General features: G+C 40.5%; 1 protein-coding gene and 1 long non-coding RNA gene across 2 annotated transcripts; both read right to left on the bottom strand.

The window, feature by feature from the left end:
- Positions 1-463: 463 nt before the first annotated feature.
- Positions 464-16,971, bottom strand: LOC120434141. Its single transcript, XM_039601700.1, has 9 exons — positions 16,954-16,971; positions 15,674-15,931; positions 15,426-15,606; positions 8,809-9,108; positions 8,446-8,721; positions 8,100-8,201; positions 7,310-7,353; positions 6,109-6,238; positions 464-638 (listed from the first exon to the last, which is right to left on the bottom strand). Exons 1-9 carry the CDS (start codon positions 16,969-16,971, stop codon positions 595-597), a joined length of 1,353 nt encoding a protein of 450 aa, XP_039457634.1. The 3' UTR covers positions 464-594.
- A 1,464-nt stretch (positions 16,972-18,435) lies between these two features.
- On the bottom strand, positions 18,436-20,775 carry LOC116326950. Its single transcript, XR_005609162.1, has 3 exons — positions 20,596-20,775; positions 19,356-19,404; positions 18,436-18,915 (listed from the first exon to the last, which is right to left on the bottom strand). It is a non-coding gene; the product is annotated as an uncharacterized LOC116326950 (long non-coding RNA).
- Between the last annotated feature and the right edge of the window lie 1,537 nt (positions 20,776-22,312).

Below are 22,312 nucleotides of genomic sequence, written 5' to 3'. Positions count from 1 at the left end.
ATTTAATACAGGCTTTGGACAATGAGAATGGTTCACATAATATTAGTACCAACTTTTCAGATGTAAAACATTCTAAAACATTATTGGTCAGTTATTTTGTTTGTGTTGAGCAACTGCTGCCAAAGAGAAAAAATAACTCAAGTCTTCAAAAACATGTATAAATAAGTATTAGGCAATACTAACTTTACTTTAAGGTGTGCTCCTTACAACACATTCATCAAAAATGTAATAAAAAATATATATATATAAAGCTGTATATAGAAACCAGAACACTGTAGCAAAGTTCATGAGTCCATCAAAAGCACACCTTACAGAAGCCTCAGTTAGTCCTCAACATAAAATCTTTCTCTACATGTGTGATATACTTTCTCTTCTTCCCTTTTTTTCTCCAAGAGGACTTTGACAATTGTATTGCCTTTGGTAGGCAGTTACTTTTTAAACTTTGAATTAGAATTTCTGAAGAGGTTTTAGGATCTGGGATGAATTTCTACCTGGGCATACAAGCTCTCAGGCAAAGCTTTGCTTCTGGCCTCAGTGGATCCGTTGGGTCCAGTGTGAGGTCTCACAAAGCTATAGGTGGATGTTGGAGAAGCATCACTGATTGGACTCTGTTCCACAGGTGGTGTTGTTTGGATAACCTGGAAAATAAATTATAAACAGCTTTTTTGCAAAGTGTATTTCCCATTTTCATTCAGACTTTATTTGTCAATAGTGCCATTAAACTGCATTAACATGAGCAGGAATTTTACTGTGATTAACAAGAGATCACCTGTATCCATGACTGCAAATAAAATCCTGATTTATTGTATTACAATGAATTTTTTATCTCAATACATTTTATTCAAATGTGTTTAATGCTTTAAAGATATTTTTAATCAACAGTACAACAATGTGTTAAATAATATGATTTGATTTTGTCAAAGAAATAATTTTTTTCTGCTAATATATTTTTTAATTTATTTTATATATTTTAAATTTCTTTTTATTGCTCATGTCCTGGTTACTTGGTGTGAGCAAAAATTAAAAAGCAAGAAAAAATATGACTAGGATTAATTTATGGACATGAAAATCTTTGACCTGACAAAAACTTTGACCACGATACAAAGAGTTTAAATGCATGATTGAAACTTTTTTTTTTTAATTGCAGTTTTACAATATGAGACACAAGTTTTGGTGCTGTTATGGTTCAGCTGGGTTGGGTTTAAAGCTTGTTTTATTTCTTTTTAATCTTTCTTTCTGTCAAAAGATTTCAGGATTTTCCTGTAAAGAAAGAACACAGAGAGAGAGAGACGAGTTAAACTCTAGGCATATGTAGCAAATGGAGGCTTTTAAAAAAAAGTTTAGAGATGTCCGCCATGTCATAAACAAAAGAAGGCAAAATAAAGACAGAAATAATTGACAACTATATTAATGAACAGACAACACATACTCAAGTTGTTATATGTGAAATTATTTTTGGAAAGGGTCAGAGGAGATAGTTTGAATTTAGAACTCAGTGATAAGATGCATGGTCAAAGGAGTTTGCAAAGAAAAGCGTCTGGACTTCTTTGAGTTGCTTGAAGACGTTTCACCTCTCATCCGAGAAGCTTCTTCAGTTCTAAGGTCAAATGGCCGAGAGTCCCAGATTTAAACCCAGTGGGAGTATATATATAATCACATGTGATTAGAGGATCACCAGGGGTCCTTTGTCCCTCTTTGGGGATACTCCCACTGGGTTTAAATCTGGGACTCTCGCCATTTGACCTAGAACTGAAGAAGCTCGGATGAGAGGTGAAACGTCTTCAAGCAACTCAAAGAAGTCCAGACGCTTTTCTTTGCAAACTCCTTTGACTACTGATGACCTGGATGACTGAGAACCTTCACAGAGATAAGATGCATGAATTAAACCGTATTGTAATAAATACTTGCAATGAAGAAAGCAGCTTACACTCAACTAATATGAACGCAAAGCCTTGATGCCATAGGCAATTTGTTTTGTTTTTGTTTGTTTGCTTAGTGAGTTTGGAAAACAAATTTGTGATCATACTTGTGGATCACAGTGACACATAATGATTTGGGCATATGATTTGCTGATGCCTAGTTTTAGAGCTGTGAGCTATGAGCTTACACTGTCACACATCAGAATTGCTGTATGCTGTATCACGCGCTGACCTTCACAGCACCCCACAGGCTGGTTTCGTTAATATCTTTGTAGACGGTTTAGCGTCCAAAAGTAGCCTTGGGCGGAACTGTGTAGGTTATGCGGTAACCACAGTAGACACAATTTTAGAAGCAAAAGCACTAACTTCCTCACACTCTGCACAGAGTGCAGAACTCACAGCTGTCATACGTGCCTAACCCAACTGCAACATGGAAATCTTTTGAAGGCACTGTTGGAAGTGTTTATATTGCCAAAACAGTTCAGAGGTCACTGAAGGCAATAACTTTGCAGATCAAGCAGCAAAAGCAGCAGCACAACAAACTATAGACACATTAATGTCTGACTCCTCAATGCAAATACCACTTGATGTGCTTATAAACGAACAGAAAGCTGCACCGACTAGAGAACAAAAGAAGTGGTTAAAATGTGGAGCACGGCTAGAAAATGATTTGATGACTTGTAATGGCAAACCAGTACTACCAAAATCCCTACACAAAACAGCAGCATTAGTGACACACGGTTCTACTCATGTGTCGACAGGAGGTATGGTAGATATACTCTCTAAACATTTCTACACCCAAGATTTCGAAACTTCAGCAAAAGTATTTGTCAGAACATGCATGATTTGCCAAAAACATAATGCACAGGGAAACCTCAGACCGAGAAGAGGTAATTTTCCCACACCACCTCATCCTTTTCATACAATCCACATGGATTTTATTGAGCTAAATGAATGCCAAGGCTCAAAATACGCTCTAGTGATCATAGACGTATTCTCTAGATGGCCAGAAATCTATCCAGTAAAAAAGCAGACGCCATCTCAGTAGCAAAATGTTTATGCAATCACTTCATTCCAACATATGGCATCCCCACTCTGATAAGATCAGACAATGGGACACATTTTGTTAATGAAGTAATCAGTAAGGTCTCTGAAGCACTAGGATTCAGCATCAAACATCACTGTGCTTACCACCCTCAAAGTGCCGGACTCGTGGAAAGAACTAACGGCACAATAAAACAGAGACTGAGAAAATGCATGGAAGAAACAGGAGACCATGGCCTGAGTGTATAGGCCTGGTAAAATGTGGATGAGACTGACACAAAGTTCTCAGAAACTCACATCTTTTGAAATCATTCACGGTAGACCATTTCCACTACCAATTACAAGTGAGCCTATTGATAAGTCAATAAGAGAAACTACACTAGCCGAATGGATGACTAAATTACTTGAAAATAAAGAGATTGTTCTAAACAACCAACTGCCAAGTGACATCTCTCCAGTGTCTTGCAGGTTGAAACCAGGTGATTGGATCCTGATCAAAGTACTCCAAAGGAAAAATTGGAGTTCACCAAGGTGGGAAGGTCCTTATCAAGTGCTACTCACCACACCTACTGCCTGCAAAATAGCAGAAAGACCGCCCTGGATCCATCAAAGCCACTGCAAAAAAGTGAGTGACAACCTAAACGTTTAGACGCTGACACCCCTAACTCCTGGTGATCTACTGGTGGAGGGAGGGCTGATCGGGTATACCCCGCCTTCTTCGTCTTGCCAGTAGTCTACTCATCAGAGGTCACAGGTGTGTCTGGTCATCATGAAGACACTCGTCCTCCTAGTGGCTAATGTTGCACTCCTGGTGAGTTTATTAACACTCACCCGAAAGGAAAAAGATGAACAACACCACCTGCAGACAAGATGGTCACATGACAACTCACATCTTCGTGACATGACACAAGACCACATTCATCCATGGATGAACAACACATGGTATCGATATATACATGATAGCACACCCAGAAAAGACTGCTATGTTTGCTCCTATATGCCCCCAACGACACAGTACGCCACCTGTACGCCGAAGGCAATGGACATAATTCAGGCAAAGTGTGCCATGAAGCTACGCCAGCCTTGGGTATCAATTCCAGGGAATCGTGGTCAACCATGAGGAACCCTCCAGATAGGACTACGAAATGGCACATGTGACTTAATGGTTCTGGGTTGACCTGAAAGTGAAGCACAGAAGTAAGGCTAAATCATTCCCAGTCTTTCTTGAAAACAATGGGAATTTGAGCCACAGCCTATGCTACCGCCAAGAGAACGGATCCACGCCAATGGGAAACACCACCACCAACTGCAAAGCAGTACAGACACACGCTCCTGGAGGGCCCATGAAGAGCAGCAACATCTCAAATGGCACCTTCTGGGTGCAAGGGATGGCCTGGCTCTGTGGCCAACAGGCCTATTTTATCCTTCCTGGGGATTGGACAGGTCAGTGCGCTCCCATTTTCATATCTGACCACACTTTCAAGATAACCATGGACGCCACGTCAACTTCAACGTCAACAACAAGGACAAGACGAAGCACCCCGGACCTCAAGCAGCATGATTCTGTGTGGGGTTCCGATGTCCCAGAGGAATTCAAACTTTGGACTGACAGACAGAAAGTTACTCACGCACTCTTCCCATGGGTGGGGGTAGGAAAACACGCTTTAAGGATAGAGACTCTGAACTACCGCTTTGGACTTTTTCTGAATGCTTCATGTAAAATCGACGACGAACAGGATCAGGAAATAGACGCTCTGTGCATTGCAGTAATGCAACACAGAGTAGCATTGGACATGATTCTCGCCGAGAGAGGAGGAAGGTGTCCTCTTTAACAACACATGTTGCACATACATTCCAGATAATGTGCACTCACCGAACATGACTGATGCTCTGAAAACACTCAGACAACTTCGGGATGCACAACAACAAGACTATGCCACAAACACAGAAGACTGGCTTACGTGGCTTTTAAGCGGCTCTTGGAAGTCCCTGCTGATTAAAGGCCTTGTTTTTGTTGGTGTTCTTCTGCTGTTGTTGTGTCTGTTCACTTCATGTGTCATACCTTGTTTGAAGAACATGGTATCAAAAATGGTAACTGCTTCAATTCATGCTTACATCACCCTATCACAGAATGATGAAGATGATAATGAGATAGACACTTGGATATAACATACTCACAAAACCCACTATTTTATGATGTCTTGGCTAAAAATGTCTACAAGTGGCCATAGACTGATGCACTGTTAGTGGTTGCTATGTACATATATAGAAGGAAAGATCAAACAACAGGTGGGAATGTCAAAAGATTTCAGGATTTTGGGATTTTTATTATGTTATGCTTAAAAGTACGTTTCTTTATCTAAATATGTTTGCTCTTTCAGTATTAAGCTTAAATAGGTAAGTCACATTTTGTGCAGACTCCTAAATGGGGAAGTTACATACACTCTGTACTCCACAGGAAGCCTGCACGCAGCATGGGTCTATTTTATCTCTTCCTGTATCTCTTCCTGTATGTGCTCTGTGAATAAAGACTGTTTCTTACTGCAGGGTGCGAGTCTCCCTGAGTCTCACCCGTGTACACGTTAAACCTGTCTGAGCGTTTTTATTCCGACCTGAGTTGCAATACAGGAAAACTCCTGACACTTTCTGTTTAATCTTGAACCATACCAATACCTATTTGAACCATCCTTCTCACACCTGAATGAAACCACTACACACAATCAATTTCACTGATTTCTTGGATTTGCCCACATCTATCGACAGTTTGACAAAAACAATAGCTGAATTGCAGAACCCTTAACTCGGTTGACTTCTGTTTTCAGGACCTGGAAGTGCATTTCAGAGGCTAAGAATAATTTACAAGAATTAGGGAGAGTCTTCAACTCAGCACTAGACTTAGTGCAACCAGACCTACACAAGCAATTTGTGGTTGAGGAAATTTGGCTCTGAAACTAAACTCCATCATTGTGCCTTTTTCTCCCATTGTCTGTCTTTCACAGAAAGGAATTACTACATCAGAAACCATGCAGCTGGGAAGATAGCACTTATGGGTTATCCATTGGGCCCACACTGCCAAGTTGACTTGCTACGTGGGGAAAGTCACATCAATTTATTACATAAACTTTAATTTTGGTGTACCACTTACACATGGATAGAATATGCACACAATGCTCTAACTTCTGGTGCAGCTGGTCTCTCTTCCTTTCATTTTTTACTTCGATGTCAACCTTCTGTTGAAGTAACAGTTGTCTCTGTCCACCTCTGCTGCTGCTGGTCTGGAGACAGATCAAGTTGGCCCTATCAAAGACTGCCAACCAGAGGACCCCAGCAAATAATACTCCAATGCAACTGCTGTTCTTTTAAAACTACCTGCTGCCAAAGTCCATGCTCCCATACTGCATTGCCTGTTCTTTTATGGAAAACTGTCTACAGCTGCCTTAAAGGTGAAATGCTGTTATAGTAGAGCTGGGTTGGATTTGAGGCCTGTTTTCTTTTTCTTTCCTCTCTGTTTAACTTTTAAGTTTCAAGTGGAATTGTTAGTTTGGCTTTGTGCTGGTGATCCACCCATGGGTGCAGTTTTCCTATTTGAGCCATCCAGCACCTGAATGGAACAGTCAAGTGTGGGTTATTCTAAAGCTGGAGGGGGGCACAGTTCTTGTCAACATGGTGATAGTCATGCCTTTTGTTACCTGTTTGTTTCAGTGCTCTTAATAGTTTCTCTGTCTCTCCTCTCCACAGTCTCCCTGCCCGCCTGCCAGCACCCTAGGCTTCCTTCTGCCAACTAAATATTCCTCCTAATCCACCAAATAAGACTGTTATAAATTTGCACAAGCTCCACAATAATCCATTGCTCCTGCAGTTAACACTCTCTCTCCTTTGTGGCACTGTGCATGTGTGCTCCTGTAGTGAAGCCGCTGTGCCCCACCCACTTAACTGTTGCAGTTAAAAATACACTGCCTTTCAGTAAAGTCCATAAAACTGTCATTAGTCATCTGAGTCTGCTCTCTGAGTCCAGTTTGTAACCAAACCATGATAAGGGCTTGTGTCACCTGTTCTTATAACTGGACATTTTGTTTTGATGCATTAATACAATAAAAAATTGTAAGCACAAGCAAACAAATTCAGCAGTTTGATAACACACTAACAATATAAAGAAAGGCACTGTATGGTTTACTTTCTAGACTGAACCCTCTGGTTAAATGAAACATGGAACATCTAAAGATTCAGCAGGCTGACTGAGTTCAAAGCACCTGAGCAAAAACACGTAGTGTGACCAGTAACACAAATAAGTGTCCGGTAGAAGCTGCTTGTTTCTACCTAAGTCAAATCTCATTTACCACACTTACCTCAGGAACTGCATACACTGTGTTTTCAATGGTTTCTCTGGTATCTGGTGTTCAGACATAAATAAATATGTATTATTTGCAGTGATTTGTCATTTTTCTTTGCAGGCTTTAATTGACAATTTCTATAATTCTGCATTTCTAAGTAATTTCAGCTGATTTTACATTAAATCCAAATTTTATCAAAATAATTGAATTCTCACACATAAGCAAGACCTGTCATGGCACTGCAACCTGATATCACGGCAGATCATGTAATAGACACACCAGTCCACTGCGTCCAATTCAAGCTTTGCCTCTCCAAAGTGTAAAAAAGACACACATGCAGAAGTTTCATTACTGTATGCAAATGCTGTTGTACCAGCAGAAGGAGATAAAATATTTAAAGCCACAAAGTCAGAAGTGAGCAAGAAACATATGAAGTACATTCCAGGGTTCTTAGTATATGTATACACGTGTAAATGTATTAATAATGTCAGTTTAAATGCTTTCCCATAATTATTTTCATGTTGGCTTGAAATAAAATATCTCCCTCTGCTGTTACTGCAACTTCTACATGCATGCAGATTTCACATTTCAGAGTGGCAAAGCGTGGAATGGACACAGTGGACCGGCGTGTGTATTACATGTTTTATAACATGTGATAATGGGAATTGATGCCCCCTGGTCACTCATAGTGGGGATCAGTAAAGTACTTTGGCAAAAAGCAATGTATTTTGCAACAACAAGTATTTTGATGATTTTTTATTTATTTACTTTTGCAATATCTTGATAAATACTCGCTTGGACTTACTTTTTTGTTTCGTTCGATGATGAATATAACCTACAACGAGGATTATGATGATGGCAACCACAACACACACAGTCACGATAGTATTGTTGGCATCTATGTGGCCTGTAAAGGGGGAAAAACAAAACTGTTTACAAAGCACTGTACAATTTGAAGTTGTTGTTATTAATACAAAAAATAATAATATTAGATATTTATGGCTTTTTTTTTCTTTTCTTTTTTTGCTAGACTAGAAAACTCAATCTTCAAATATTTTTAGTTTGTATTTCACTAAAGTTCTGCTGCATGACATCTTTAAAAGGTTATCTTTTAAATTTTCATTCATTATTTCTGTGGCATCTAATCTTACCTGACTTCATGTCACATTGAGATTTTAGCACCATCGTGCTATTTTTCCAGCTTACTTCATTGCTATGATTACAAAAGACGGTGTCTTGCTGCAGGTAAACAATCAGAGAGGAAAGCATGTCTGTGCTGCTGAGATTTTCTCCCAACAGAGAGCAGTTGTGAGCATCACATTTAAAAGTACGGCTGATGTTCAGGTCCACTATAGTGCAGGTTACAGTCAGGTTACAGGAGTCTGAGCTGCTGGAGGTCAATGTCAGATTAACTGCAGACACTGGATCTGGGAATTAAAAGCATGTGTGAATAGAATTAACACAGATATATGCTGTGTCAATATTTGAAATGAAAATGACTAAAATAAACCTACCTTGGACTTTGACCTTGAATTCACCTACCCTTTGCTCTTTTCCCCCAGTCACTACTGCAGTATAATCTCCACTGTCATCGTGTTTTACATTTTTTAATACCAAAGAGTAATTATGTCCAAAAAAATCAGCTCTTCCTTCATAGCTGTCAAACAATACTGCCTCTTTATTATAACTGATTTTACCAACATAATTAGTGGTATTAAACTTCCAGAAGAAGTCAGTCTTTTTGTCAAGTACAACAGCTTTCTCTATATCCAAGTGTAAATCGTTCCCATGCAGCACAAACACAGGTTGGAGCCCTAAAAGAAAAGAAAAACAAAAATATTAGAATCATGAACATCCAATCCAATTCTGTTAATTCAAAAACACCTCTAATACAAAAAGGACCTGACACAAATAGCATTGCAGTTTTGTAGATGTTTATTTTAATAATAATAATACATTTTATTTGAGGGCATCTTTCTAAAACCCAAGGTCCCCTTACAAGAGAAAAAGACATCAAATAGTAGATTAAAATAGATTCTAATAAATTAAAATACAGAAACTAGCAAAATACAACCACAAACAACAAATTAAAAAACAAAAAAAACACGATTTCACAGCAAGTAAAATGTGTATTAAAGCGAGTAAGCCAGTTTAAACAAGTAGGTTTTGAGTTGTGATTTAAATAAGGGAAGGGAATCTATATTTCTTAAGGCTGAAGGAAGTGAGTTCCAGAGCCGAGGAACAGAGCAACTGAAAGCTCTGTGCCCCATAGATGTAAGGTGAGCAGAAGGAACAACAAGATGAGTAGCAGATGAAGAAGCGGGAAACTGTGGTGATATGAAGCAGATCACAGAGATAAGGAGGGGCAAGATTATGAATACACTTAAACGTGAGAACTAAGATTTTAAAGTTTATCCTGGCTTCTATGGGCAACCAGTGAAGCTGTTGAAGAATTGGGGTGATATGGTCTCTTAAGGGAGTACGAGTTATGACCCGAGCTGCAGAATTCTGAAGAAGTTGAAGTTTATGGAGGGACTTATTGGGGAGACCAAATAGGAGGGAGCTGCAATCATCGATCCGGGAAGTAATAAGACTATGGACAAGGATGGCAGCAGCATGGGGAGTAAGGAAGGGACGAAGTCGGTTAATGTTACAAGTGAAAGTATGCAGACTGGGTTATGTAATTAATGTGAGACTGAAATAAGAGAGTACTGTCAAGTATGACACCCAAACTCTTTACCTGCGGGGAAGGAAGGATGGGGGAATATTCAATATTAATGGAGAAACTGTGAGATTTGGTTAAGGTAGAGGCTGTGCCAATGAGTAAAACTTCTGTTTTATTACTGGTAAGTTTGAGAAAATTGGAGGAGAACCAAGATCTGATCTCCATAAGACAGTTCGAGAGGGAGGGAGGTGGAAGGGATGAATTAGGTTTGGAGGAAATGTAGATGTCATCAGCATAACAATGAAAAGTTATATTATATTTTCGGAATATTTGGAAATGTAGATGTCATCAGCATAACAACGAAAAGTGATATTATATTTTCGGAATACATGCTCCCTATTTGGCCAAGAGGGAGCATGTAGATAATGAATTAAAGAGGCCTCTCCTTGAAAGATGGCGGCACACGTAGTTGCAGCAGCTCAGCGTTCCACCGATCGATGCTATGTTTGGATGATTTTGTACGCCATATGTTTGTTTTTGTGTTCTACCGGCCAAGCGAATAACATCTACAGCCAATATGATCTCCTCAAGATTGGAGTAAGTTACCGCGAGAGCGTGACTAGCAAATTTGTCCGCTTACACAAGATACCGGCGGAAATAGCAAGGAGTCCGGGCTCCCCATGGATTGTTATCCCTTCGGGGTTGAGGCGCAGGCGGCGTCGAGAGAGAAGAAGATGGCGAGGCTGCAGGGCCGGCGCACTAGCCAGGCTACGGAGGCAGCCACTCAAACCACCGCTCCCCAGCCTATTCATCACAAATGCCAGATCCCTCGCGAACAAGTTGGATGAATTGAGGTTGCAAATAGCAGCGAATAACTTCATCAAAGACTCATGCATCCTTCTTATCACTGAATCCTGGCTACATCAATCCATTCCAGACTCTGCTATTGAGCTAGCAGGCTACACCACACAGCGACATGACCGAACAGTGGACTCCGGTAAGCGCAAAGGGAGGGGGCTCTGTATGTATGTGAACAACAGCTGGTGTACCAACACAGTGATAACAGACCGTCACTGTTCACGGACATTGAATATCTGACTGTAAAATGCAGGCCCATCTACCTACCTAGGAGTTCACCGTTGTCATAATAACAGCTGTTTACATACCACCTGATGCTAATGCTAACTCGGCGATCGCACTCCTGCATACAAACATCAATAATAAACAGAGTATTTACCCTGATGCTGTACATATCGTAGCAGGGGACTTCAATCACGCAGACTTAAAACAGCAATCCCCAAATTTCATCAGCACGTCAAGTGTGCCACTAGGGGTGACAAGATTCTGGACAAAGTTTATTCCAACATCAAATGGGCTACAGGGCCAGACCTTTGCCACATCTGGGTCAGTCTGACCACTTGTCACTGTTTCTAATCCCTGCATATGCCCCCTCAAGAAAACTGCTCCTACCATCACAAAGAATATTACCATATGGCCAGAGGGTGCCTCTCAGCAGCTGCAGGACTGTTTTGACAGGACTAATTGGGATATCTTTGAACATCAGGACTTGGAAATGTTCACAGACTGTGTTCTCTGCTATATAAAACACTGCATAGACACTGTTACAGCAGTTAAATGTATCCGGGCTTATCCCAACCAAAAGCCCTGGATGACCCGGGAGGTCAGGCAGCTGCTGAAGGAGAGGAACATTGCGTTCAGGTCTGGCAACAGGGAGCACTACACCACAGCCCGATCCAACCTGAAGAGAGGCATCAGAGAGGCGAAGGGGGACTATAGGAGGAGGATTGAGGACCATCTGGAGAGTAACAGCAGCCGGCAGGTGTGGCAAGGCATCCAGCATCTTACCAACTATAGGATTAATCACGGAGCTGCGGAAGGTGACCTGGCGCTGGCGGAGGAGCTGAATATCTTCTTCGCCCGCTTTGAGACCATAGCACCGGTGGTATTGGAGCCACAGCAGCAACACGCCGCCCACAGCAGCTCCACCCTCACCCTGGAAGAGCACGAGGTGAGGCGCATGCTGCAAGCTGTTAACTCGAGGAAGGCGGCGGGTCCTGACGGTGTGCCAGGTAGAATATTGAGGGATTGCGCAGAACAGCTGGCTGGGATCTTCACCAGGATCTTCAACAAATCCCTCGCACAGGCGACCGTCCCTCTCTGCCTGAAGTCCTCCACCATAGTCCCCTTGCCTAAAAAGCCCCACATCACCGGCCTGAATGACTACAGACCGGTGGCACTCACCCCGGTGGTAATGAAATGCTTTGAGAAGCTGGTCCGCAGACACATCGCAGCAGCACTGCCCCGCAGCCTGGACCCACACCAGTTTGCCTACAGAGCAAACCGGTCCACGGAAGACGCTGTAGCCACAGCACTCCATGCTGCCATAACACTCCTGGAAGAGCATGGGAGCTACGTGCGGATGCTCTTCGTGGATTACTGCTCAGCTTTTAACACCATCCTCCCACACAAAGTGGTGGCCAAGCTGCAAGACCTGGGGCTTCCATACAGCACCTGCACGTGGATCTATAGCTTCCTCTCGGGCCGTAGACAGAGAGTCAGAGTTGGCCATCACACATCCTCAGCCCTGAGTCTCAGCACTGGCTCACCACAGGGCTGTGTGCTCAGTCCACTGCTCTACTCTCTCTACACACACGACTGCACTCCTCGCCACCACAGCAACATCTTTGTGAAATTCGCAGACGACACCACCGTGGTGGGGCTCATTTCCAAGGGTGACGAGTCTATGTACAGAGATGAGGTGGAGCAGCTGACGTCATGGTGTAAGGCCAATAACCTCCTCCTCAACATTTCAAAAACCAAAGAACTCATAATAGACTTCAGAAGGAAAAAGGCAGAGATTCAACCACTATTCATTAATGGGGACTGCGTAGAGAGGGTGGCAAGCTTCCGCTTCCTGGGAGTCAATATAGAGGAGAACCTTTCCTGGAGTGTGAACACCTCCAAGCTGCTGAAAAAGGCCCAACAGAGACTGTACTTCCTGAGAACTCTCAGGAGGAATAACATCACACAAAGACTGCTGGTGTCCTTCTACAGAGCCACCATTGAGAGTGTTCTAACATACTGCATTTGCATATGGTACACTAGCTGCACAGGAGCTCAGAGGAAAGCACTACGAGGGATCATTAACACTGCCCAAAAGATCACTGGCTGCCCACTCACCACACTGGAAGTCCTACACAACATCCACTGTCTCAAAAAGGCCCAAAACATCATTAAAGACACCTCACATCCTGGCCACTCCCTGTTTGAACTGTTGCCCTCAGGCAGACGGTACAGGGCAATCAGTGTAAGGACAAATAGACTCAAACACAGCTTTTATCCAACCGCAATAACACATCTGAATACTGCAAAATAATGTACTTCACGCCACTCTTATGTTAATCCATTTACGGTCTGAGGCATGCATGTGGGAATGTATGTGAATGTTTACTGATATGTCTTATTAGTATTTTAAGTATTTTATTTATTATTTTGTTTATTTTATTTATTGAAATTTTATGGTTTTATTTATTTTTCTGATATTGTTAGGGATGACGCATTGATCGGGGACCTTTCTTAATTTCATTGTACGTGTGACAATGACAATAAAGATTCTGATTCTGATTCTGATTAATACTGAACCCTGGGGCACACCAGCAGAAACAGGATAGAGACTTGAAGAGTGTGATTTAAGCTGGATAAACTGAGTGCGGTCTGAGAGATATGAGGTGAACCAGGCAAGGGGTGTGTGACTAATGCCAATGGATGCTAATCTGCTCAGGAGGATATTATGAGAAATTGTGTCAAATGCCGCACTAAGATCCAGAAGGATGAGAATGGTTAAAAGACCAGAATCAGCTGCCATCAGAAGGTCATTAGTAATCCTTAAAAAAGCAGTTTCTGTACTATGATTGGGGCAGAAACCAGATTGAAATTGTTGGTAGAGATTATGGTCATTGAGGTATGAGTGAAGCTGGGAGGCAACAACTTTCTCAAGGATCTTTGAAATAAAGGGGAGGTTTGATATCGGGCGGAGGTTATCAAAATTATTGGGATCTGCACCAGGCTTTTTGAGAAATGGAGTGACAGAACCAGTTTTCAGGGATGGAGGAATAACTCCAGTGTTAAGGGAAGAGTGGATAATACTAATTATGAGAGGAGCCAGTGAGGGAAGACAAGCTTTAACTAACACAGTAAGAAGAGGGTCGAGCTGACAAGTGGATGATTTTGATTTTTGAATAAGATTTGATACATCAGCTATGGAGGGAAGAGTAAAATATGAAAATGACTGGGAGGAAGACAGTGAGGAAAACAGAAAGTCTACTTCACAGTTAGAAGCTCCTACAGAGTTAAGTTGTTGGTGGATATCAGCGATTTTATGAGTGAAAAAAGATATGAGAGTTGCAAAAGTCAGCAGTCCATATGACAGGGGAATGAGTCCGGAGGTTTTATAATTTTATTAAACAATGAAAAGAGAGACCTGGAGTTATTTTCACTAGAACTGATTAAACCAGAATAGTATGCAGATTTGGCTGAAGCAATGCAGTCCTTATGCAACAAGATATGATCGTTATACATTTCTTTGTATATGGTAAGTCCGGTTTTCTTGAACAGACGTTCCGTTTGGTGTCCTTTAGCTTTGAGATGGCGTAGGTTGAGAGTAAACCATGGTGCTGAACGGGAAAATGAGACAGTTCGGTGTTTAAGTGGAGCAAATATGTTAAGAAGGTTATGGAGGTTGACATTATAGTAAGAAACAAGTTCATCTGGGGATGAGGAGCTAAATAAATAAATGGAAGGTCATAAATGGCAGATGAAAGATCAACAGGGTTAATATTACTAATTTTCCTAAATGTGATGTCACGGGGAGTACAGGTTTTGGAGGCTGTTGTATTTACAGTAAAAGAAATAAACTTATGTTCAGATTGGGGAAACAAATGGGCTTTACAGTGAGTGGGGGTAACACCAGAACAGCAGACCAAATCCAAGATATGACTTTTAGAATGAGTAGAAAATTTTATGTATTGTAGGAGCCCAAAACTTTCCAGACAAGAAGTAAAATCTCTGGAAAGAGGGATTTTATCATTGTCCATATGGATATTGAAGTCACCAACAATTATCAAATTTGGGTAAAGTACTGAGAAATGAGTAAGAAGAGCAGCAAAGTCATTTTAAAAATCCTTATTTGGCTTAAGTGGCCGTTACACAGTACATATAATGGTGGGAGTAGATCCAGAGACTGTATTGCGATTTATTCAAATGAGTGGAAGGGTGGGGCAGAGACAGGGAGAACTTTCCAGTGCTTGCTGTGAATTATCACGCCGCCCCTCCCAGAGTTGCGAGGTTGACAGATGTAAACAAACTCAGATGGAGTAGACTCATTAGGTGAAACAAAATCATTAGGCTGTTGCCACGTTTCAGTCAAGCAAAGAAAATCCAACTTACGGTCTGAGAGGAGATCCTGGACGAGATGCCCCTTACCAGTAAGAGAGCGGATGTTTAATAGACCAAAGTTGATACTGGAATTACCATGTCTGACAGTAGGCTTAGCCGCCCTAACAAGGTGGGCCAGCACGTTGTGGTCAACAGCCCGGTCAGTTTTGCGGGGAGGACGACGAGTTTTGGACTAGATGGATACTATTGAGTTAGTGTCATTGGTATTGAAGTTTCGCAGGAGCCCACGGTGTATGTACCTGCGGCGGGGCTTGAAAGCGATGTCTGGATAGAGGTAAAGAGCCACAGGTGGAGAGACAGCCAAGCAAAAGCGGAGTCACAGAAGTTCCGTAGTAGAGTACTGAAGTAAAGCTGTCGCTGGGTGACGAGCGATGGAAACAACAACCCAGGTGAGCACGGACCACACAGACACCCTGTGGATCCACATCTTGATCAGGCCCTCGCTGAATGTAGCCGGTTGGAAAAGGCTCGATCAGGGTAAAAGACCGAGCAGGCAGCTAGAGTGCGAGCAGTAAAAACCCGCAAATATTGTGAGAGCAAGTCAAAACAGGATTACGCTTTAAATACGCTTTAAATACTTGGTTCAAGTTGTCGTCAGTAACTTTAGAACAAATAAAAACAAGTAAAAACCAGAATAAATCGGTGAGCAGCGGCAGCCAGACGCGCCAGCGTTCACTCAGCCGGAAATTGATGCCCTTTTCGTACTTTTTGTAGTACTTTTTTCACCGCAGCTTTTCAGCTGCCTTCTGCTGCTCTGCACACCTCACAATGCACTTTGGTCAAGTCCTGGCAACCTACTCCCACAGGGGGAGGCATGATTGGACGATGGAGAGCAGCTGTGTTGGTCAACCTCTCCTGACACCACCCCTGAACCCACTGCTCCATCCTATTGTTTGATTATTTTCGTTATCGTTTAGTCACATGGGCATAGGAAAAAAAGTGCTTGTGTGAATGGGTAAATGAGGCAAGTTGTGTAAAGCACTTTGAGTGCTCAGAGTAGAAAAGCGCTATATAACCAGATCTGGGCCACCAAAGGGCTGTCATTCTTTGCGGTATGTGGGCCATGTATAAGCACATTGTGTGGCCAGATCCAGGCCATACCAATTTTGCTATGTGGGTACTTTGTTGAAATAAATGGATTACACGGCGGTCTTTTCCTGTTTCATATGTTAGGCTTTGCTCTCTCTACTTTTGGTAATTCCACCTGACGAGCCCAGTTGTAAGTAAGCTATTAAGACTCGACTGTAACCTGTGTTCGTATTTTCCTCCAAAACAATAAGTTCCGTTGGAGCAGCCTTTCATCGTATATGTGTGTTATATCTTGTCCACCTGGGCCTTTTAATTTCTTGATTTGTTCTCTAATTTAATGCTCAGTTAGATAAAATTATTACTGTGGGGTTTTTTTTTTTTCCATTAATGTTGATGTTGCAAGTGTTGTAACCAAATTTACGGAACTTATTCCAGACTTTTCTTCAATGTTGAATGCCAGTAAACTGCAGAGCAGCTGCCCAAACTTTACCTCCAGGTCAATTATCATCTTAATAGTGCTGGAGCCTCACTGTATACAACACAGGATACTGTGGCTCCTATGGAGAATAAATCAACATGCTAGGGAGGATTCACTCCTCAATCCCAACCGAGCACCTGAAAAGCAGACTGCAAAAATAACAAAGTACAAATACTTTGTTACATTGTTAGCTTGTACTTTGCTAGAGAAAGAAAGTACAAATACTTTGTTACTGTGCTAAGCACACTTTTTAGGTATGTTTACTTTATTTGAGTATTTACTTTCATGATAACTTTTTACTTTTGCTCCATACATTTTAAGAGAAATATTTTACATTTTAAAAACAGGTGTTTACTATTTTACTTTAGGTTTAAAGCATTTAAGGGAGGTTTATATTTACCAGCATACACACCTCTAAAAGGAAACTGATTGGAGCATGAATGATGGGCACATAAATTATAGGAGATCAACAAGTCAAAATATTAGTATAAAAACTAGCTATTTACCTTTTGTTTCAGATGAATACACCCATAAAATTGCTCCCCAAAATAAAATCCAAAGCATCTTGATGTGCGCCTTCAAAATTCTGGTAAAGCTTTCAGAGTTCTTGTAAAGCTTGACTCAGGAAGTTTGAACTTCCTGTTTGTCATACACTTTCTTTGTAGGTTTCTGTCTCTGACTGACTCACACTTCTCAACTGATCTATCTTCACTGATGGTCCCATTCACCACTCTGTCTTCAATATCTTCAAAATCTTTCTGTCAACAGAAATTGGAAAACTGAAAACACAAACATTACATTTTTAGTAACAGTTTAATGCAGTAACTGAAACTGAAAACTTTAGCATTAAACATCACATCTAAAAGTACCAGAATTTTCAAATTATACAAAATGTACAAATTTGCTCTGTATTATTGCAAATTGACTTGGTGGTGATGTGCATACTTTAGTGTGTGTGTGTTATTTATGGGTTTGAGAAGCACTGATGTGTGAGTTTGAGTGGGAGGTGTCTGTGTTCAGCAGTGATGCCTTGAGGAGAAAAAACAGTTCCTGAGTGTGTTGGTGCTGATTTGGATAGACTGCAGTGCCTCCTAGAGGGCAGTAGGTCAAACAGATGAGGTATGTGTCGTCTTTGCTGTGATCAGTTTGGGGTTGTTTCTTAAAAAAGGTAACAACTAAACTAAAGCAGTTAGAGTACAATTGAGCAAAAAAACAAAACCTTTATTTGTCACATGCACAGTCAATTATACAGAGTACAACATGCAGTGAAATGCTTCTACGGACACAATTACTGATGCAACAATCATCATCTATGACAAAAATAAAAAGAGAACACTTACACATGTAATTTAATTTTATTAATGTAATACAGAACACACTAAATATTGCAGATATTGCGAAATAGCCTGTAGGTGCTTAGACTCATTGGTTCTCAGCTGACTCTACCTTTTTTGTTGGTATGTCTGTAAACTCTGTGCCCATTTCATGTTCTCAAAAACAAGACTTTGAAAGAATAAAAATTGGGCTAACTAGCTCTGTTAATTCAAATTAAGAGAAATATCCAGCTACCTTTAAGCTAGACCACAATATCACTCAGCAACCAGCCTTTTGTGTCTAAACTGAGCTACATGTGAGTGAACAGACCCATATTCCTTCTGATTAACATGTTTCTCTCTTGGTCACAGTAACATGAACATCCACATTTTGCACATATGGTACATCAGTGAACACTGTTGATCATTGTAAATACAGTTATTTATTTTCTTCAGGTCTGAGTGTTTGTTGTTGGACTGTAGAATTGGGCTTTGCTGCTCTGTCAACCTGAGCATACACCGACTATGGCTGGGGGATGTTTTCAGTCTTAGTGGATTCTTGTCCAGTCTTAAAACTCCACCAAGGCACAGTGGATGTTGGAGAATTACATGATTGATGTCCTGAGGGAGTCTGACTTTGAGTCTGGCCTGGAATGATGTCCTGGAAATAAATCAAAAGTGCTTTGTTAGGAAAATGTCATAGTCATGATCATTTATCTTACATGTGTTATACAATAATAAGCCGGGAAGTCTGAATGCAAGAAAATATCACAAACAGTGATGTCTAAATGTGGCAAGAAGAAGCATAAGGTTGGATCTGCATCAGCAGACTAGATGGAACAGTTGGTGTAGAAAGGAGATGGGGTTGATTTTAGAAAGTAGTTTGTGAAACAGTGTTTGCTCACGTATATAGCTGGATGGCCTGGATTTCAGTCCAGTTTAAAATAAAAAAGGTTTTTGTTCAGGAAAAAAAAAGCTGTTCTTAATAATTTAATTACTCAAAATTAAACCATTTGTACCTACAGTTTGACTAGCAGAGTGGGACAGTTTCTTCTTCTTTTTAAAAAAAAATATGTATATATATATATATATTATGCTTACCTCAGGAACCGCATATATAGTATTTTCCTGGTTCCTCCTTTACTTTTACCTGTAAGTCAGTCACAGAAAATATAGATTGACTTGCTTGAAATTTACATTTTACAGGGAAATTTCTTTCCCTTATTAAAGTGTTACATTTACATCTTCTACAAGGTGATTTTTTAGTACATAAAGAAACGATCTTACTGTAGCCAAACAGAAGTGATATAGTGGACTAATACAATAACATTTATTCCCGATTTTCTTTGTTAACTCATGCTAGTTACATAAAAGTTTGATACAACCCTGTTCTGTCAGTAGACTGTAAACATATCTGTCTACCCCCCAAAAAAACCCCAAAAAAACAAAACTAATCCCTCTTTGCAGTCAAAGTGATTTTTATGTTTTACAGCTTTTATTCAGTGTGAAAAAACATGCCTATGGAACCTGTCAGAGTCATAAAAAAACAACAAAAACAGGTGCGATACTATTGTAATGACCACAGTGTAACATCCCGCATATTTACAGAATATACACTACATATCAATTCAACACTGGCATTTATCATCGTATATAATGTTTGAGTAGTTTGAGGTATATTTATGATATATTTACAGACAACATACATCTTTACATAGATAATACAAATTTCAATTGTCTCTAATGGGTTGTGGAAGTCAAGATTGCCTTTGAATTGCTGCAACCATCATTACACGACCCTCAGACAATGCTGGTGTGCACAAGGAACACAAAGCAAAAAATAACTGTATAAAGCCTTTGTGTCTGCCCAACAAAAACTTTATACAAATTTGTTGTATTTAAACAGTGTTTGAGAAGGAAGTGCCATCTTGTGGAGCCATGATTTGAATGAATGGGTATAATTACAGGAGAAAATAGCTACACCCCAGTAGAAGCTTCTGGCTCGGGGACACATGTAAGTGACAGAGCCCAAGAGGATGGCCACAATGGCAGGTCACTGACACTTCATGTGTGTATCATACACACATGAAACTTCACTGACTGTTGACCAATTGTCTGGGAGCTATTTTTGAAGATAGTCAACCTCTGATTTGAGACTGAAGTCTGGCTGCAACTCTATACTCCGGAATTCTGGTGTGAATATCATATTGAAGCTAAACATAGCAACTAAAGCTAACTAAAATGAAGTGTGTGCTTCAATGCAAGATGTAATTTTGTGTACTTTAAGTAGCAGCAATTCACTAATTTTTCTGAAAAAAGTAAAAACAACACTGGAACTTACATTTCATGATGACACAAAGGGTAATGAAGAGAGTCAAAAAGAAGAGAACACAAGCTGAAGCTGCAATTATGATGGCTCCACTGGGAACTGTGAAGAAATCAAATTATTATATCACAGAAATTCTGACCAGGTTCAGTTCTAGGATTTATATGCAAAAAACAAAAAAAACAAAAAAAAAGATTTACCACTGCAGCAAATATTTAACTGATCAGTAGAGTATTAAATGACATATCAACACGTTCTCACTCCCAGCTCGTCAAATGTGTGACGCATGGTCAGGCTCCCTCTGCTTCACTTATCGACGCGCAGGGTACCCCCCTCGCGTCGAGAATTGACGTGCAGGGTCCTCCTATTGAATACTATACTGATCCCTAAACGTTGTTTATTGACGACAAGAGATTTCCGCGGAAGAGCCTGTTGTTCGTATATTTATATATTTCCGAAATCACATTGTAGTGACGTGTACTGAACACAATATATTATATAATGTAAACAACTACCTGAGAAACAGCAGATACAGCAGATAAATTAATTATAGGCTATTACTTTTGCATTTATGGAGGGAGAGGTGTATGCTGGGTAATGGCACAGCTAGCGACTGGGTGACTTTATTCACCTGCTTCGCTGTTATCAGTCCATACAATGGGCGTTATTAGCACAAATCAGTCCCATATATATGGGCCATCCACCTGCTAGATTGTTCAGAAGCTTGTTCTCATCCATCCAGATGGAGGATCACTAACAGGAGCGTGGGAAGACTCCAGAATCCACTCTGGCTGGAACCGTGGATACAGCAGTGTTACAGGTAAGACCATTTAAACGGACAGCATTTATAGAATGACTATTAAAATTCAGCGAGTGTCAATAATGTTAATGTGGTTATGTTAGTAATACAGCGAAGTGCTAATATAACAGCTTTAAGATGCATTTGTAGATATTATTACGTGTTTTACCGTCTTTATGGTGCTAGCTTAAAGTTAGGGTGTAAATGTTAGCTTATATTGTAGTAAAGCTGTTACTGTTTAAACGATGTTAGCACAGAAATATTAGCTTCTGTCATGACTGATAAAGTTACTAGTTAATAAAGTTTCCAGTAAAGTGATTAATCGCAGCCACAGATTGACAGTAAATATGCCGATTAGCTTCAATGCATCTGTAATAAATATGTGCAAGTTTCAGTGCTTCGTTTAAACTGTATGATACTTATACTGACCCAGGGTCAGTGTAAAATACAATCCTAGCTGTGTGAACAAAGCCTGGCTCCTTTAATCCTGCATGACAAACCTCAGGATGCAGGTTATTATGACTCTTTCCTGCTGGCACACCTGTCACACCTGAGAGTCAGCTAGAAGCTTACAGTGACGTGGACATCATGCAAAGACTGCCAGACTCTGTAATACTGTAAATGATCAGTGACTCAGGTTAACACTAAACTTTAAACAGTACCTCTGTGTCTCTGTGTGTGGTGAACATTTAGGATTGAGTCAGGCTGCATTGACTGTGGGACTTTAATGTGTTAAAAGCAGGTTGAAGACGGCTCAGAAACATTTGACGATTAAAATTTACATTTATTTATTAATTAATTAATTCATGGCTGCTGGTGATTTGTAAAGCCTCTACTCAGCTGTATTTTTGTTACTAATTTATGTTTGTTGTTGTTTAACAAAGATTTCAGAAGAGCAAAGATGAGGACTCCTACTTCATCCTTAATAGTTTA

Source organism: Oreochromis aureus, linkage group 18, assembly GCF_013358895.1.
Source record: "Oreochromis aureus strain Israel breed Guangdong linkage group 18, ZZ_aureus, whole genome shotgun sequence".
NCBI classification, from domain to species: domain Eukaryota; kingdom Metazoa; phylum Chordata; class Actinopteri; order Cichliformes; family Cichlidae; genus Oreochromis; species Oreochromis aureus.
Note: the sequence above shows the minus strand (reverse complement) of the source record. Positions and strands in the feature narration are given on the sequence as shown.

What these genes read in the sequence shown, in the direction of transcription:
- LOC120434141 (XM_039601700.1), bottom strand. An exon ending in CCAGGATCTCCTCTCAGACC is followed by an intron (nt 9,109 to 15,425) that starts GTAAGTTGGATT and finishes CTTTTCTTTTAG; the next exon opens with GGCTCCAACCTGTGTTTGTG. An exon ending in CAGTGTATGCAGTTCCTGAG is followed by an intron (nt 6,239 to 7,309) that starts GTAAGTGTGGTA and finishes ATCTGTCTCCAG; the next exon opens with ACCAGCAGCAGCAGAGGTGG.